Raw genomic sequence first — 18,828 nt, forward strand, 5'->3', positions numbered from 1 at the left:
GGACGTGGAGGAGGAGACACCTGCAGACCGATGGTGGAGATCAGATTCCATCTTCTCTGTGAATCATTTCTTTGTATGACTCTACACTCGTACGTTCCGTTGTCATTAATCTTCACGTTCTCCAGAACTACAGACAGATCTCCATCCTTCATCTGAGGGTCCTTCAGAGACACTCGGTTCTGGAAAGATTCATCCTGATCCAGTAGAATTCCATCATTCCTGTATAAAAACACAGTTTCTTCTCCCTGCAGGTTTGGTTTGATCCATCCTAGAAGGAAATTCTCATTGATGTTTGTATCTCTACATCTCAGAGTGACGTCATCTCCAGATCCAGCAGTGATCCTCAGATCTGCATCAGAAGATCAGAGATCAGAGGTTATTCTGTTAACAGCAAATATGACATCATCAACGTAAAAACTTTATCTGCGTTTTCAAGACCAAAAATTCGGATGGTTTATAAAACAGAAATTTAATACATCTTTTATCTTCGTGATCTCCGCCTGTCTGCCTCTGTACAGTTTATCACTGCATCCAACAATCACTCGGCCGACGCGAGTAACAGCTAATGGTGCTACATGACGACAAAAAAATGATTGTTGGTTAATAATCAATGATGCTAGTGACCATCTCCCAGTCTTCACAGTAATGCAAATACCAATAAAAAAGAACAAAACAAGCACAAACATGTTGTATTTAGACAAATAAATCAACATTCGATCAGTGAACTTAAAAATAAATGAACAAACTAGGATTGGAGCAGAGTGTATGTTGAAGATGTTGACGTAGCCTATCAAGCTTTTATAACATCGGTAACAAAACTTTACGAAATTTAAAAACAAGCATTCCAAAGATATTAATAATTTGGACATGGTATTTAAGAACATAATCGAATGTGTGGCAAAACCATTCACCTACATTTGTAATCAGTCTTTCAAAACTGGAGTATTTCCTAGTGAAATGAAAAAAGCCAAAGTCATACCTATATATAAAGGAGGGGATAAGCAAAGACTGACAAATTATAGACCAATCTCCTTGATTCTCAAAAATATTAGAAAAATTGTTTTATGTTAGAGTGGACTCTTTCATCAATAAACACAATATTTTACATGACCATCAATACTGCTTTAGGAAGAAACGAACATCTTCACTTGTCCTTACAAACTTTATTGAAAATATATCATCTGCAATTGAAAATAAGCAATATGCAGTGGGAATCTTTCTAGATCTAAAAAAAGCTTTTGATACGGTTGATCATGACATATTAATAAATAAACTGCACATGTATGGAGTGAGAGGACTGGCCCTCACTTGGCTTCGTAGTTATTTGCACAACAGAGAGCAGTATGTCGAAATAAACCAGGTAAAATCAAAAACATTGTTAGTAAAGGTTGGTGCTCCTCAAGGTTCAGTTTTGGGTCCACTATTATTCATACTGTATATCAATGATATTTGTGAAATCTCAAACCTGTTGGAAACCATCTTATTTGCAGATGATACAAACTTGTTCTGCTGTGGAGACAACTTGGAAGAGCTATTGGAGGCAGCTGGAAGAGAACTCAATACATTTAAGAGTTGGTTTGATCTAAATAAGTTAACACTAAACCTAAATAAAACTAAGTTCATAATATTCGGTAACAGAAAAGCCAAAACTGATAGGAAACTGATGATTAATAATGTTGGAATTGAAAGGGTGTCTGAAATCACATTTTTAGGGGTAATAATGATGAAAAATTAAGCTGGAAGAAACACATAAACTATATTAATAACAAAATATCTAAATCTATATCGATACTATTCAAAGTAAACATTTCTTAAACCAGTAAAATCATTAAAATCTTGTAAATCTCATTTATTCTTCCCTACATGACTTACTGTGTGGAGGTGTGGGGAAGCACATACAAAACATCTTTAAATTCAGTCTCTCTTCTTCAAAACAAAGCTATAAGAATAATCACCAACTCTCCTTACACTGAACCAACAAATCCACTTTTTATCAAATTAAAACTGTTGAAATGTTTGACTTGATTGATTTCAAAATAATCCAATTCATGTTCAAATAAAAAACAAACAATTCCCAGAAAGTATCCAAAAGCTCTTCCAGTTAAGAGAAAATAAATATACGCTAAGAGGTACAAACATTTACATCAAACCACCTGTTAGAACAAACATTAAACTCCACTGCATCTCCACAAGGGGGCGCAGTTATGGAATAATTGTAGGGAAGATATTAAAAGTTGTGAAACCTTACATAAATTAAAAATATTCATCAAATATAATAAAATTAATAAATATGAAGACATTGGTAAAGATATGTTGAATGTTATATGAATATTAGTATATATATAAATACATGTAATTGTTTTCACTGTTCTTTTCACTAATGAAATTTATTCTGTCTTTTGTTCATGTAGCTCAATATAGTCAATGAGAAATTGTATATTTAATTTGGGCTGAAAAAGATCAAAGGGGCTTGGAGTTGATAAGCTATTAGCTTCATCCAAAGAACTTTTTCAAACTTTGAACATGTTTCAAGATTGATTGTGGGAGAAATTGCATCGTTTCTTATATTTCTGTTTGTTTGTTTTTGCTGTTTTTATTTTTCTTTGTTTTATTGTTGTTGTTGTTCAAAAATACAATTATTATAACATATGTATATATATTGAGAGAGATCAGAGAACTTTCTCTTGATTTCCACAAACTACCAACATGTTCATTAAACACCATCATATTAGAATCTGTTTAAACAAAATACATAAATATAAATATATGAAGAATGATGACTACTCAGAAATAAATGATATAAAATCAGAGTATTTTCCAATAAATCCTAATCAAACCTGGAATCACTGAAGATGATTTAAGAACCAGAAATAGAAACAATAGAATGAAATCTTCTCTTCTGTTTCTGTATTAAAATGATTCTGTTGTTTGATTCTCTTTGTTCAGATTGATTTACTTTAATTTCGTTGTTCTTGTTTTGATTCTGCATCTGATCTTTCAGCTTGTAATCATTAACAGACTCTGATTTATTAGATCGTCTCATAACAATCAGTTCAAAGTTCTGCTACGTTCAGTAGTTTTCTTTCTCTTTTAGACTCAGAAACAAACGTCTTTGTTTCTCAAAGAGAAGATGTTCCCGCTGTTCGACCTGTTCACTCATTGACCTGTTCTGTTTTCTCACCTGATGTTCCAGAAACAGAAGAACCGACCAGAACGAGGACAAGAACCGAACCGAGGAGCGCCATCACTCCTGCTGCTGCGATGATATTTTCTTTAGGACTCCGCCCACCTACCTTACCTGAACTCACCTGTGAGGTGAGGTATGTAGGTAGGTGTGTTGTGACAGATCACCCAGGTGACGGATGTATGCTGCATGTCATGCAGACTACAAAACACTGCATCATGGGAAATGGTGTCCTGACAGTTCTTGTAGTTGGACGTTTTTGTTGCTTTTAAAAGTTCACTTTAATTTTGATTTTATGTATTTTTCTGTAACAATTCACATTAAATGAACACAGCAGCTGTTTATTATCTGTTGTCATGAACTGATGTTATGATTATATAGATACAAGCTAAGAATATACAGTAAAAATATCAATTACAGTACATACTGATAAAAAAATAAAATAGAAAACATCAAAATGAATATCAAAGACATAACAGCTCCGATCATATTAGGGGAAAATAAAATAAAAAATCACCTGAATGTTAAGAACAACTCCAACTTTCTTTCTTCTTTTCTGCTCCGTTACACAAATAAACAAACACAACTACTGTGAGAAAGTGTGTAGATCTGAAGTCCAAAGGAAACAAAGAGAAGAAAGAGTGGAGCAGAGAGAGAATAAAGTCATCCTGATGATTCTGGAGACACAAACTCTGAGATTCAGACAGAAAACTTCCAGATCAACAACCAGCAGGAGACGAGTCAGCCGGACTCTGGAGAGGAAACAACACAACCACTTCTCTGTTCTGGTCACTAAGGGGCAGCAGTACATGTTCTGATGTATGGATCATGGACCATGGATCTGCCAGAGGTCTTCCAGGTAGGAAAAGAAGCTCGTGAAAATGATTCATATTTCATAAAAAATATATTGTTGAGTGTAACAAAGGTAAAATACTTTCACATATTTGGATACAGTTGACTTTGAAAGGCTTAATAAGTTAAGTTCAGGAGTAGAACAATCAGATTTTCTCCCATGTTGGTTTTGGACTCCACCTGCTGATCAGATCATCAAAACATCTTGGGCTAAAGTTGAGTTTTGGAATGACGCAACGCAAATTCTTCACCAAAGTTCATATATTTAAACTCTGGAGACATTGTGATGTCTAATGAATTGCGATGCTGCTAGCCTCAACTGACATCATCCATCTGGACGATGTCCTAGATGGCTGAACCTCTATCAGACGCAGGTCCCAGAGCTCCTGTTCCCATCTGAAGGCATAGGGACACAATCCTCTTGTCTACAAGGAAAAACTCTAATACTCTGTGGCTGAGCTGTGAGCTTACAGGTAAGGCCATAACAGTCCATCAGCTCTCACCATGAGCAACTCCAGACTGGTAGAGAGTCCAACCCGTCTTAAGAGACTGACTTTCAGATCTGAGGATGTGCATGGCGGTGAGTACAACAAAATCTACCTGGTACTACAAAATCTCCTGCACAATGTCAGACTCCTCTCCCAGGGGGGTGACAATCCAAGTCCTGAAAGCCAAATTCCATGACCGTGGTTTAGGCTACTGATGTAGCTTCCTTCTATCGTTACCCAAACCACATGGCACTGGTCCCTTGTGGTGGGCCCAGAGGGGAGCAACATCTTCTCCTCAGGCTGGAGTTCACTGGAGGCTGTGGGGAAGCCCCGGCCAGCATGTGCTCGCCTGGGAGCCTGAGCCTCTGGTCGTGATCCAGAGTGGGGCCCAAGAGACACAAAATCTTAGTAAATCTAGATGGATTGGACTCATGAGGAGATTTTTAACCATCTTTGTCGGTCTTGTCATCTAGAACTTGTATGCAATGGGATGCCCCATAAGGGGATTAAGGCCTGGACAACTTCCCCGCAAAGATCCCTCAAATTCTCAAATCCCTTAACTACTTTAAGGTAAAGGCTCACAGAATAGATTTCCTTCTCAGGTGTTAACAACCTTTTGCACCTGCACACTTTAGAGCTTCTTGACTGGCAGCATCACTTCCTAGTTCAGGAACTGGACCATGCAGGACAGACAAACCCCTCAGAGAGTGATGTGTCCATCTGAAAATATCATCCATTCCTGTCTCTGACTCTCAGAACATCTTTAACATGATGATCATCACTGGACCACCATGAGGGACCTCATGGAACCATCTAGACAATTAGGTCTTTGACTGATGTAAGAACAACCATTTGTGCTTAATTTATAGTCCAGGAAAGGTCCTCAGGAAAGTAAACCCATTAAAAACTTGGTGCTGCTGAGTCTCTCCATAGTTGATTGATTGTCACAGCATCTCCCACTGACCATTGCTGAAGACCACACCCACAATTCACACCCCTCACACCTCAGTTCAGTCTACTGCCTAAGATTCAAAAACAAGACTGACAGTTTTACGGACCAGACTGTGCGGATCCTCAACACCATCTGCCCCTGGGACTCAGTTCTGTAGAACCACAGAAGACTACGCAGTCAGATCTGACAATTGCACCTCCGAAGTACATTGATTCATCAATTAAATTGATGAGTCGTTACTCTCCTGGGAAGAAGGTTTACTAACTGATAATTCTTTCTGCTCACTGCTGAAAAAAAAGGAATCCTCGTGAATATTTTCAAAAAGTCAATTAGGCTGATTTGATAATTAACTTAACAGTTCAAGAAAGAAGACTTTAATATCAAGACATGATCTAGATATATAAGTACATTCAACACTGTTTTTGATGCTTTTGTGCAAAAAAGAACATTAAATTTGATGTGTGGAAACAAAACATTTATTGTAAACAAAAGGAGTGAAAATTATAAAGTAAATCAAAGAAAATAATGAATTTAAAACAGAAAAATCGTTAAATGTAAAGTTTCTATAGAAAAAAAGAAACTTCTAGTTCAGAATTGATGCTCTGTGGTTCCAGATGTGATGATGTCATCATAGTCATCAGCCAATCCCTGCTCAGCATGTGAGTGCTGGGTCATCACCATGGAGACAGACGGGTCACTTCCTGCAGACAGAACAGTTTAGACCAGGGGTCGGCAACCCAAAATGTTTTAAGAGCCTCTTCGGACTAAAAAATTAAAAACAAATATGTCTGGAGCTGCAAAACTTTAAATGCCTGATATAAGTCTTACAATGAAGGCAACACATGCTGCACTAATGAACAGTAGAAGAAGAGTAGAAGAAGAATCTCCTCCCCGCCACTGCGTGCGTGACCGCGCTGCTCCGGTGTGGATACCACCTGCTGAGCGTGCGTTCATAAACCCGCGTAGACCACGTTCTTGAACGCCCCATACATCGGCCGTGTGTGGTGCGTGGCGGGAGGAGATTCTTCTTCTATTGTATTTTACTTTTCATTAGCGCTCCTCTGTCATCTACAACAGGGAGAACCTCAGAGCAAAAAGTAAAAGCGGTTGAAAATTCCCCAAATCTTTCTGTTTTCACAACTCTGTCCTTTTAAATGTCCATCTTGGTGTCATATTAACCTGACCGGACACAAACCGTAATGATTCATTTCTCCTTCGTGATCACGTTTGCCACGTCTGTGCTTTGAAGCAGACTCCGCCCACAAGCAGCTCCCAAATCCAGCTCCTTGATTGGTCACAGCTCTGAGCTGCTTCGACTGTGCGTGGAAATCTTGAACCGGATTGAAGATGCACCGCGCTCAATGCGTGCTGATTTGTACGTGGAGCTCGTGACCCGACTTAAAAACCATCGTAGCAACGTGCGCTCACGTGCGCTCCAGACACATGGGCAGGATTTCTGGTGTGCGCATGTTTGCATTGACTTTTCATTGTGAGTGTGCGCTTGATCTATAATATCAATAATATATAATATCAATAATATATAATATCAATAATATATAATATCAATAATATATTTCCTTCCTCAATTTTTTTAACATTTTCAAACATTTTTGAAAAAGCACCATGGAGCCACTAGGCAGCGCTTAAAGAGCCGTATGTGGCTCCAGAGCCGATCGATGTTTTAGAAAGAAATAAAAGATGATTGATCAAATGTGATTGATTGATTTCTGTTACCTTTGTCAGTATAAAGACACCATAAGGAAGGTTGAGATGGTGTTTGGACTGATCACCAACAGGTGGAGACACAGTCTCAACACAAGACCAATGGAAGATAAGGCAGGAGGTGAGTTATCCTTGGGGGCCGGGGCTTCTGTGGTGGGCGGGGCTTCTGTGGTACTCATTCTCTCTGCAGAGAGAATCCCACCTGGTTAGGCGACTGCATGGAGGAGATCCATGGTGAGATGACAGTGAAGCTCCTCACCTGAGACAGAGATCCAGCTGGATGGAGACTCTCCATGATCCCTGATGTGACACTTGTAGAGACCTTCATCAGACCTGGAAACATGCTGGAGGGTCATGTGACCTGTAGGCTCAGTCCTGATGAGGGAGCCATCTTTATAGAAAGCAGCTGAGGGGTTGGAGGGAGGGGTCTTTGATTGACAGCTCAGAGTGAGGTCATGACCCTCCATCACAGGGAGGACAGGACTCTGCAGGATCACTGATCCACCTCAACACAGAGACAAAGCATTTCATCCATCTGCACACAGCTGCAGCAACACTAACTCCACAGTCTGATCTTACCAGAGACACTGATGTTAACCACCATGCTGCTGGCTCCTCCCCCTCTGGACTCACACCAGTAAACTCCACTGTCTGATGTCATCAGGTAAAAGATTATACAAAAATGACCAGAAGGTTTTCCAAACTCCTCACACTGACTCCTGGTTTCTTCTGTCATGTTCCACTTCAGAGTCCATCCTTCAGAGCTGTCGTTCTCACAGAACAGCATCACTTTATCTCCTTCAAAGAACTGAGATCTCGGGGGAATCACAGTGACACCAACTACAACAACAAAGTAAAGACACACAGAGTGTTGCTGCTTTCTTGGACACAAACACAGAGAGTCCGACTGACTGAGGAAGTGGACTAACTTTGGTTTGTTGTGCAGCACAGCAGGGAGCTCAGAGCTGCAGAGAAATGACACTCAGCTTAGTTGGAGCTTTGATGAACGCTCTGCTGTGGGAAGCAGCATCTGTCAACGTTTACACACCAACACACATCCAGCAGACGGGACTCACCCAGCAGCATCTGGACAGATGTTCCCTCCATTCTTCAGCTGCAGGACATCAGACCATTATTAAAGAAGTGTCAGAACTGTGATGGTTCCTCTGAGGTTGGTTGTTATTATGACCTCTCTGACCACTTTGTGTCAATTGGTAACTTCACCTCTGAGCCAATAGAAATTACATGTGGAGTGCCCCAAGGCTCCATCCTGGGACCGCTTCTATTTAACATCTACATGCTCCCACTGGCCCAGGTTATAAAGAACAACAACATTAGTTACCATAGCTATGCAGATGACACACAGATATATATTAGACTGACACCAGGAGACCGAGGCCCTGTACAGGCTCTTGGTAAATGCATTGAGGACATTAATGACTGGATGTGTCACAACTTACTTCAATTAAACAAAAACAAAACTGAGGTTATTGTCTTTGGGGCACATTAAACACATTAAGGCAGTCACAAAATCCGCCTATTATCATCTCAAAAATATCTCAAGGATTAAAGATCTGATGTCTAAACAGGACCTTGAGAAACTAGTGCATGCTTTCATCTTTAGTCGACTTGATTACTGTAACAGTGTTTTTACAGGACTACCAAAAAAATCCATCAGGAAACTGCAGCTTATTCAGAACTCTGCTGCTCGGGTTCTCACAAGGACCAAGAAAGTAGACCACATCAGTCCAGTTCTGAGGTCTTTACACTGGTTACCTGTCTGTCAGAGGATAGACTTTAAAGTTCTGTTACTGGTTTATAAAGCTTTGAATGGTTTAGCACCAAAATACATGACTGACCTCCTGACCCAGTATGTACCAGCCAGACCTCTCCGGTCATCTGGATCCGGTCTTTGATCAGTTCCTAGAGTCAGAACTAAACATGGAGAAGCTGCATTCAGCTTCTATGCTCCACAGATCTGGAACAGACTTCCAGAAAACCTTAGATCTGCTGAAACACTCAGTGTATTTAAATCCAGGTTAAAGACTCACCTGTTCTCAGTTTGATTAATATGTATTCAAAAGTTTACGTCTGACTGTTTATCTATGCTTGTTTTAAATTAAAATCTTTTTACTTTCTTTAATTTTATTTAATAATCACATTTTTACTATTCATTTTGATTGTTTCTTTTAATGTTTTATGTAAAGCACTTTGAATTGTCTCTGGACACGAAATGTGCTACAAATAAACTTTGCTTTTCTTTGCTAGTTTTTCTCAAAGACTTCTGGGAAATTTCTAGTGCACTCGATTTTGTAAATGTAGATTCTGACAGCACTAGAAAATGACGAACACACTATATAATAATAATAATTTTTATTTATATAGCACCTTTCAAGATAAAAACCACAAAGTGCTTTACAGTAAAACACAGAATAAAACACAAAGTAAAACCAAATATAAAAACAGGACATAAACACAGTTATGAAAAAGCAATTTTAAAAAGATGTGTCTTTAGCTGCTTTTTAAAAGAAAACTCTGAGTCAACAGATCTGAGGCTGAGAGGTAGGGAGTTCCAGAGGGATGGAGCTACTGCTGCAAAGGCTCTGTCACATTTAGTCTTTAACCGTGTTCTTTTGGCAACCAGCAGGCCCTGGTCACATGATCTGAGTGACCTGCTGGGAGTGTACGGCTGCACAAGGTCCTTTATGTAGACTGGTGCTTGGTTATTTACAGCTCTGTATGTTAAAACCAGGACTTTGAACTGCTCTCTGTAGCAGACAGGGAGCCAGTGCAGCTGGATCAGCAGTGGGGTGACATGTGAATACTTAGAAGTTTTGGTTAAAAGCCTTGCAGCAGCATTCTGGACAACCTGAAGACGTTCTAAAGATTTTTTACTGAGGCATGTGAAGATGGAGTTGCAATAGTCAAGACGAGAAGAAATAAAAGCATGAATGAGCATCTCCATCTCAGAACGTGACACAACTGGACTCGGTTTAGCAATGTTTTTCAGATGATAAAAACAAGAACGAACAAGTGTACTGACATGAGAGTCAAGAGATAAAACTGGGTCTAGAGTTACACCGAGGTTTCTAACAGATGACCTGACAAAAGAGGCGAGTGGACCGAGCCACTGGACTATCTGGGGGTGGTGTTTGTCAGGAGCACAAACGAGGACCTCAGTTTTGGTTTCATTCGGTTGGAGAAAGTTGTCATTCATCCAACTCTTGACAGAATCCAGACACTTGTGTAAAATCTGTATTTTAAAAACATCCTGTGGTTTAAAAGACACATAAAGCTGAATGTCGTCAGCATAAAAATGATAAGAAATGTCATTAAAAGAACTTAAGATGATTAAGAAGATGATGGAGATCAGCGTCCATCCTCTCTGTAGACCAGGGGTCTCAAACTCAAATCAGCCGGGGGCCGCTGGAGGCGGAGTCTAGTTGAGGCCGGGCCGCATCAGGATTTTCACAAGAAAAACACTGAGAAAACATTCCAGTGTTGAAGATATCTTTATTCTATTATAAAATAATGAATAAATAATGACCGTCGTGTATAGATCTTTGTGTGTTGATTTATATATATATAAAAAATAAGGGTATTTAATGTCCGTTTCTGAAATAGTTTATATTGAAGATTAAATTTAAGATATATTGCTAGGGGGTAGGATTGAAATAAGTTTTTTAAACTTCTTCCTACTCCATTTAGAACTACATAATAGAGGTGTAATGTTTTTATTTAAATATTTATTCAAACTCACGGCCCGCGGGCCATCTGCGGCCCCCGTCTTCATATGAAAGATTACTGTTCGTGCGGCCCGCAAGGTTGATATGAATGACACTTGCTGTGTGCAGAGCTGATCAAACCAATCACAGTGAGGTATATGACTCTGGAGGCGGGACATCGGCGGGCAGTCCAGGGCCTCCTCACTCATTCATTCATTCATTCCTCCAATCAGCTGGGTGGAGGAGGAGCCATGAAGCACCAAACTCGATTTGCGCGGGGAATTTGCTGGCGGCTTGTCAAAAAATTTATTTCTGTCTCTGCGCCGCGTGTAGGAGGAGCTACCAGGTCTGTGGATGTCTCTCTCAGAATGAACACACATATGATGTCGAGGAATACATTTTTTGAGGTGTTGACTGTTCCTATTGAATCAGAGCTCCCCAAGCTCCGAGCCCCAAACCTGTAGCCCGTCCCGCGTGGCGATCCGCTGCTCCCGCCTGTCAGACATGTGATCCTGAGCTTGACTCGCACGTGCGCGCGCGTGTCTGTGACTTTTAAGGTTCACACACCGGCTGTGTCGGCGCGCATTCCAGTCCATGTAAACGCGATAGAAGTCCGATATTCTGCTACGCGCGTTTGAATAGAACCCCCCATGGAAAGCGCCCCCCCCCAAATGCGCTGATGCAGCCGGCGCGCGCACGAGCACCCCACACCTCCAATGAATGTAAGACAAATCAGATTTATTTATTGTGAGGAGTTCTTCAAAAATCTACATAAAATGAAATCCTTCAAAGATTTTCTCGGTACCAGCGCTTCTCTAACTCTGAAGGAGGATCTGTTAATACAGACATTTGAAACTGAACAAAAATAATTAGTTTTCTCTAGTCAGTCAATGTGTGGTTTCTTCAGTTGTCTGTATCTGCTGTTTGGTCATTATTATTATTTTATTTATTTAGTACAAATGTATTTGTTTTTTTAATTCATCTTTTAATCTACATGGTAAAAAAACAAGAAAACAACAACAGAAAATTCTATATAAATTATAAATAAAAACATTACACCTCAATTATGTAGTTCTAAATGGAGTAGGAAGAAGTTTAAAAAACTTATTTTAATTCTACCCCCTAGCAATATATCTAAAGTTTAATCTTCAATATAAACTATTTCACAAACGGACATTAAATAGCCTTATTTTTATATATATATAAATCAACACACACAAAGATCTATACACGTCGTTCATTATTTATTCATTATTTTGTGTTAAAATAAAGATATCTTCAACACTGGAATGTTTTCTCAGTGTTTTTCTTGTGAAAATCCTGATGCGGCCCGGCCTCAACTAGACTCCGCCTCCAGCGGCCCCCGGCTGATTTGAGTTTGAGACTCCTGGTCTAAATAGATGAAACTGTTGAAGTTCTCTTCTTCCTAACCACTAAAATTCTGCATATTTCAGGATTATCTAGTGGTTTTTAAAACCAACTCAGACTCATGTTCACCACTTCTGTTTTTTAGAAGCAGAAAAGACGTCACTGATTTAACAAAATAAAACCTCATAAATAAGAACATTTTATTCTGACTCCACTGTGTTCTGAAGATCATTCATAAATATATTATTTTTTTACATAGAAAAATGTTCAAACTAAATACATTCTTTTCTGCATCAATACAGTCTGGTTTTTACAGAGGATTGTGGGTAATTTCTTGCTCACTGGATTTAGAAAATGTAGATTTAGATTCTGATAAAACAACAAAAGTTTGATTTAGTTGAATCAGTAGAAAATGAAGTTAAACAGATTTTGTTCTTCTCTCTCAGTGATGATGTCATCATTCTAGTCGTTCTGCTCTCTGACTTTCATTAAAATACTTTAAAATACAGGAAATACTCATAAAACTGAATACTACTGTTTAAAAAACAAGAGATATTCATGATCTGAATACAACTGAAACAATTCAATCTTTGCTGAACATTTCAAAGGTTCATGTCTGTTCTTTATAGAAGTTTGGAGAAGTTAAAGTCTGAAAGATAAAACAGTTTTAGAACATTTTCTTATCTTTTTCCTCTGGATGATAAAATCTAAAACAACTAAAAATCAAATCTAAGAAAAGAAACACAAACAGACTTTGGATGAATGAAGAGATTTGAGACAAAAACTGCAGGAATAACTGAGAGAATCAAGAATTTAAACTAAAGAATTAGTTACTTTAAAGTGAAAAATCTCAACTTGAAGAGAATCTCTTTTAGACATTTTGGTCATAAATCTGTATTTAGATCCTTGAACAGATCCAGTTTGACTTTCTCTAAATGTTGTTTCTGCTTCACCAGGAAATTCAAACGTTTTTCCTGTTTCTGATTTTGGTTCATTTTCAGATTTTTTCTCACCTGAAGATCCAGAAACAGACGAACCGACCAGAATGAAGAGAAGAACAGAACCGAACAGCACCGTGGTCCAACGTCCAGCAGCTTATGGAGTCTTCTGAGAGAACCAGAAGTAGTTCATGTAGAGGTTCATCATAACTATGTAAGCATTCTGGTTCATCTGAACCACTTCTGGTTTTTAGTTGTTTCTGTTCTGTTTCTCAGACTAAACTCTTTACTGAAAACTGAACTTTGGTTTTGGGATCAGTCTGTGTCACATAAGATCATCTCAATGTCATAGTTTAGTCTAATGACAGTAATTAAAAAATCCTTAATTTTAAAGTTTGTGGTGCGTTTGTGACAGAAATGTATAAATCTAACAAACCAAAATCAGTGACTTCTACCGTATTTATTTATTGAACCAGAAGTTGAATTTAAAATCCTTGAGTTTGATCAAACATTCAGAATCTTTATAATCATCTTAAATATAAATTCTGTTTCTTACTGAACCCAAAGGGATTTTCTGTGGTAAACAACATCACAAATCTTTAAAAATGTTTTATTTTAATGTTGGTAAACTACTAAGATAAATGTCGTGAGGGATTGCTGGTGCATTGTGGGTACTGTAGTCTGGAGCCTGGTTAAAATGCACAACAGTTTCCTGTTTCTGAGTAGAAAAACACATTTTTGTTCAAAGTTCTGCTAGAATAACATCAATTGTGTCAACTGTTGAAGAGTAACTAAATAAATATAAAACTGGAGCTAAAGCTCCGATGTTGAAGCTTTTTTGGTTTTTTAGAACTTAAGTCAGTGAACAGAACTTCTGTCTCCATTTTTAGATAGAAATCACTAGTCTTACAGACATTTTATGTTGAAGATTTGTTTACTTCTGGTGACAGTCGCGCAGCACATTTGGCTTTAAAGTCCAACATTATTCTGTATTCCAGAGCAATAAATATGTTACTATACTCTACTATATTTATAAAGATCATGAATCAGCGATTTCAGCATCGCAAATTTTCGGTAGCAGATCAGGAGAATCTTAGTTTTTTACCATACGTGTTTCAGCTCTCTTACACAACTTTGGTCTATCTCTTATTCTTGTGTTCATTTTCGCTGTCTTTTCTTGAGTGATAGAAGGTTTGTTGTATTAGCATCGCAGCAGGAAAACCCTCCTAGCTTGTTTAAATACTGCAGCCTCACCTGTGAACTGAATCTAAAATAAGATTTTATTCTGTTGCTTTTTTCTTGTAAATTACAGTTGCATTTACTTAGACTTAAAATTAAAACGTCTTAAAAACATATTCATGATTCATGAACTTTAGATAAGGTGACCTCTGACCTACTCCCATTCAAAGATCATTAATTTTGACAAAAATGCTGCAGATTTCATGATTAGTTCAAAATGTGAGAAGATTTGATTAAAACTGTGTAAGTTGATTTTTCTTTAACCTTAAATTTTTGATAAACATGCAACAACATCGTGAAAATTTGACATTTTTCCCATGAAATGTTAGAAATCATCTGAAAATGTAACAATTACTGAGATTAATAAAGTTCTGAATATTAATATCTGTTTATAGCTTGTTGTCATTGTTGATAATTATAGTGAGAAATCAGTGTTTTCACATAGTTTTGATAAAAGTTGATGCTTTAAAGTAGTTTAAAGTTTGTATTTAATTATATTAAATACAAAGATCAGGACTCCTCTGGGGGAGTGGTGAGCTGCAGACACAGCTGCTTCCTGGTAGTATTCAGTAGTTTATAATAATACATTTTAATTGTTGGGCACTTTTAAGGAACTCAAGGTCGCCTTACAGTAAAAAAACTTAGAGATTTATACAATAATAAGAGTATAAAAATGGAAAAACAATAAAAGAACAGTTTGAGATGAAGGTGAACGGCGACACTACAAGAACAAGGAGTTGGGGGTTGTCCTTAACATTCGGTTGAATTTTAATAAGCCACTCCCCCTTAGAATGATCTGTGCATTTATGTCTTTTATATTATTTTAACATCTTTCAGAGTAAAGCAGATAAAAAATAGCTGCTGGATGGATTTCATGTGCACTGTCCCAAATAAACAAATACAGTAGAAATTAAAGTTCATTTTAAAGACAACAGTGACACACATAACAACAGATTATTTGAAATCTTGTTTATTTTTTTCATCAAGAATTCAATACATTCCAGAAAGAGTAAAAAATATTCACAGATTTCCTTCATTTAGCACCAGTTATTCCTGATCAGCGTCACATCAAACTACAAGAACTGTGGGGACACTGTTTCCCACAATGCATTGTTTTGTAGTCCTCAAGACGGCATGCAGCCAGCGCAGTACCTATTTTCTGGCTGCGCTGGCTTAGGAAGGCGCCTTGAACCCGCCCCTTTCTCGCGATACTTCATGACGGCGCACATTTGACGTTGGTGACAGAAACTAACCAACATGCACCGCGATCCAGGCGATCTGCGTAGCGCCGGGGGATCTCAAACACGCCTAATTTCTGGCTTAGGAAGACGCCTTGACCCCGCCCCTTTTCCCACGATACTTCATGACAGAAACTAACCAGCATGCACCACGCTGCAGGTGATCTGCACAGCGCCGGGTCCGCCTCTGTCATCAGACCTTCTTTCTACAGGAAGTGACATCATCAGCTGGAATCCTCCACAGGAAGGAGATTCTCTGGACTTTGAGTCTGAAATGTTTTAGGCTTTGTCCGAATTGTCCTAACCCCCAACTACTAAAAACTATATAGTGTCCTGGATTTTAAAGGTAATACTGACACGACGTTTATTTATGCCTCCACTTTGTTCTGATGGTGAAAATGTGGATAGTTTATTCAAATATTATATTTAAAAATGTTTTTTTGTTCAAAATTGTTCAACCGCAATGCATTGTGGTCTTTATCTGCTAATCTAGTGAGCATCGATGTAAGCTAGTTTTTCACAAAGACTTCTTTGCACCTCCAGTGCACCTGGTTTTGGAGTGAATAGATTCGGGCCGCACTAGAAAATGGAGAACGCTCTATGTAGTGATTAGGGGGCGAATTTGGACACAACTTTAGAGTTTGAGAAAGTCCAGATCAGGAGGAGATCACGCTGCAGAATCTGCTGGGTTTCTCTCTGGGTTAGAATTCATGTCAAGAAGATCCAGTTCAACATCCTGATGGTTGTCGGAGCTCTGGGTTGAACCTTTTTTCTTCTTGAGGATCCGGAGAACAACAACAACAACAACAACAACAACAACAGCAAGAACAGCAAGAACAACCCCAACAAAAACTCCTTGACTCGTTCCTTTCTCCTCTTGGCCTCCTCCCAGTCCTCCTTTGTCTCCTCCTCCATCTTGGCCTCCTCCCTGTTGTCTTTCATCTCCTGCAGGTGACAGAACAGAAGTCGATGAGTGAATGTTCTCCTCTTCCTCATCATCGGCTGTTTCACTCTGATCCACACAGACTCTCTCTGCTCACCTGGAGGAGACACCAGCAGGTGGATGATGGAGATCGGCACCATTTCTCTGTGTGAACCATTTTTCTGTAGGATTCTACACTCGTATGTTCCAGAGTCGTTAATCTTCACGTTCTCCAGAACCACAGACAGATCTCCATCCTTCATCCGACTGTTCTTCAGAGACACTCGGTTCTGGAAAGATTCGTCCTGATGGTCTAGATTCACACCACGACTCCTGAATGATAACAGATGTTTTTCTTTCTCCAGGTCCGTTCTGTTCCACTCCAAAGAGGAATCCTGGTTGATGTTTGGATCTTCACATCTCAGAGTGACGTTCTCTCCAGATCCAGCAGTGATGTTCAGATCTGTATCAGAGGATCAGAGATTACAGAGGATTCTGTTCAGGAACTAAACAACTTGCATCAACTGTAACCATGCAGCAGTGCATTCTGGGTAATGAAGCTGTTCGCTGAAGGTCTAACAAGTAATTTTATGTTATTGTTATTAATGACGTGATGTTATCTTGACTTATTTCTAACTTGTATAATTTGACAAAATATATTTTTATGTAGAGTAATATTGAAAGTTATTTAAGGTTTAACTTGATTTATTCTGGAATAATATTCCTGCCTTTTTATTATCAATAGTTATGTTGAAAAGTTACGGTTTTAAAGTTAAAAAAATTTAGTTTTAGAGTGTTCAATAAATGTTCATCCTGTTCGGCCCACGACCTCTGAGTGTTTTGGATTTTGGCCCCTTGTGTGACAGAGTTTGAAGGAAACCTGCTCCAGACCAGGCTACGTTCACAAGTCAGTTACCATAGTGAGTGATTCTGAGTTCAGCTTAACCCGCGTCCTGAAACGGCTTTGGTTTTACCCACTTTCACGGGTTTAAGTTACCAAAACCAAAGTTTTTTCTGAACTCAGTTCCTGAACCCAGAGTTTCAACAAAACCTACTTCTTGAAACGGGCCCTGGTCTAAGTAGATGAATCTCCTGACTCTACATCTATGAGTCTATAGCTATCCAGCTAGCATCTCTCAAAAACCTATGTAAATGTGGTCATATTTTAAGCCAAAATGTATTAAAGTCAAGTAATTGCTCGAACTTTTCCCCTTCACGTAAACCTGCAAATAACTCCAATTTCCCATTTTCCACATCACACATAAGCTCTTCTTCCAACAGTTTTTTTTGTTTGTTCCTGATTCAAAACTATTTGAATAAAGAAATTCTCACAAAAGCAGCTTTTAAGTTAATTTTGTTCATTTATGTTTTTTTATCTTGAGAAAAATGTCTCAAGAACCTGTTAATGCAGTGGGTTTTAAACTGCTACTAGTTAACTACATTTCCCAGAATCCTTTGCCTCCTATGCTATGTCTGAGAGGCTAAAAGCTAACGTCGTTGTTTTCACTAAAACGAGTTCATTCTGTGGTCTGGGAGAGCAGCTAGAACACGTTCATCTGGAGGAAGGTTCTCTGTAGAACTCAGACTCTCATGAGAGTTTCTGACAGAACGATTTTTATGAACAAGATCAGCGCGAGGTGAGACGCACGCGGCACTTCCGCATTAGACTTTTAAACGACGACGCTGCTCCTTAAAGAGAACATTATAACTTTTTTACGCCACTTTTTGATTCATTTTCAGACTTTTACTAACCTGATGTTCCGGAAACAGACGAACCGACCAGAACCAGGAACAGAGGCGAACCGAGGATCCACATCGTCGGAGCTCCAGATGAGGAGGTTCCTAACGGAACTCACCTGGAGTCCCGCTACTCCGTTCTTCAGAGACCGGTCTGACTCAAACTATCACCAGAAGCATCTTCCAGAACCACATTCACACTGGACATCCTGAAAGACCAACATTCTGGAACATTCTTCAGTTTTAGCTGTGAAGAAAGTTTCTAAGAATTATATACATGAAAAAAAGACAGAATAAAAAACACTGATTCACAGATAAACTAGTTTACAAAATGAAAATATAAAATAATAATCAAACTACCAAAGACTAAACTCAACAGATGTTTGAACATGGACAGATTTAAAGATCCACTCTGATAAAAATGCTGTTTTTAACAGGTTCCTGCAGAATTTTATGACATGTA

The 18,828-nt window shown here is 38.6% G+C and overlaps 3 protein-coding genes across 4 annotated transcripts in view; all 3 read right to left on the reverse strand.

Moving 5' to 3' along the window:
* The window catches only part of LOC112141090 (cell surface A33 antigen-like), a 4,360-nt gene extending 1,031 nt beyond the window's left edge, over nt 1-3,329 (reverse strand). The window contains exons 1-2 of the mRNA XM_024264137.2: nt 3,182-3,329; nt 5-349 (exon numbers count right to left, since the gene is read on the reverse strand). Coding sequence (XP_024119905.1) covers nt 5-349; nt 3,182-3,245 — 409 coding nt within the window. The 5' untranslated portion in view covers nt 3,246-3,329. The remainder of the gene's footprint in view (nt 1-4; nt 350-3,181) is intronic.
* Nucleotides 3,330-5,934: 2,605 nt separating this feature from the next.
* On the reverse strand, nt 5,935-13,363 carry LOC118598428 (sialoadhesin-like). 2 transcript variants are annotated; one of them, XM_036211095.1, is made up of 7 exons: nt 13,305-13,363; nt 8,275-8,312; nt 8,128-8,163; nt 7,778-8,038; nt 7,458-7,703; nt 7,211-7,382; nt 5,935-6,177 (listed from the first exon to the last, which is right to left on the reverse strand). In XM_036211095.1, the coding sequence occupies exons 2-6, from the start codon at nt 8,303-8,305 to the stop codon at nt 7,216-7,218; spliced, it is 741 nt and encodes a 246-aa protein (XP_036066988.1). In that variant the 5' UTR covers nt 8,306-8,312; nt 13,305-13,363; the 3' UTR covers nt 5,935-6,177; nt 7,211-7,215. The 2 variants fall into 2 exon arrangements, with proteins under 2 accessions (XP_036066988.1, XP_036066989.1); XM_036211096.1 differs by lacking the exon at nt 7,211-7,382.
* A 2,085-nt stretch (nt 13,364-15,448) lies between these two features.
* On the reverse strand, nt 15,449-18,673 carry LOC112141091 (sodium channel subunit beta-2). The gene is made up of 3 exons (XM_024264139.2): nt 18,381-18,673; nt 16,747-17,091; nt 15,449-16,651 (listed from the first exon to the last, which is right to left on the reverse strand). Exons 1-3 carry the CDS (start codon nt 18,442-18,444, stop codon nt 16,374-16,376), a joined length of 687 nt encoding a protein of 228 aa, XP_024119907.1. The 5' UTR covers nt 18,445-18,673; the 3' UTR covers nt 15,449-16,373.
* Nucleotides 18,674-18,828: the final 155 nt, after the last annotated feature.

Source organism: Oryzias melastigma, unplaced genomic scaffold (assembly GCF_002922805.2).
Source record: "Oryzias melastigma strain HK-1 unplaced genomic scaffold, ASM292280v2 sc00519, whole genome shotgun sequence".
Classification (NCBI taxonomy): Eukaryota; Metazoa; Chordata; class Actinopteri; order Beloniformes; family Adrianichthyidae; genus Oryzias; species Oryzias melastigma.

Bases quoted from the DNA above. Each gene is read 5' to 3' on its own strand.
- LOC118598428 (XM_036211095.1), bottom strand. From the start codon at position 8,305: ATGGAGGGAACATCTGTCCAGATGCTGCTGG. The intron at 8,039-8,127 runs GTTAGTCCACTT...TTGTTGTTGTAG, and splicing joins GTGCTGCACAACAAACCAAA to TTGGTGTCACTGTGATTCCC. The intron at 7,704-7,777 runs GTAAGATCAGAC...CTCTGTGTTGAG, and splicing joins GGTTAACATCAGTGTCTCTG to GTGGATCAGTGATCCTGCAG.
- LOC112141091 (XM_024264139.2), bottom strand. From the start codon at position 18,444: ATGTGGATCCTCGGTTCGCCTCTGTTCCTGGTTCTGGTCGGTTCGTCT. The intron at 17,092-18,380 runs GTTAGTAAAAGT...CCTCTGATACAG, and splicing joins GTCTGTTTCCGGAACATCAG to ATCTGAACATCACTGCTGGA. The intron at 16,652-16,746 runs GTGAGCAGAGAG...TGTCACCTGCAG, and splicing joins CCTGCTGGTGTCTCCTCCAG to GAGATGAAAGACAACAGGGA.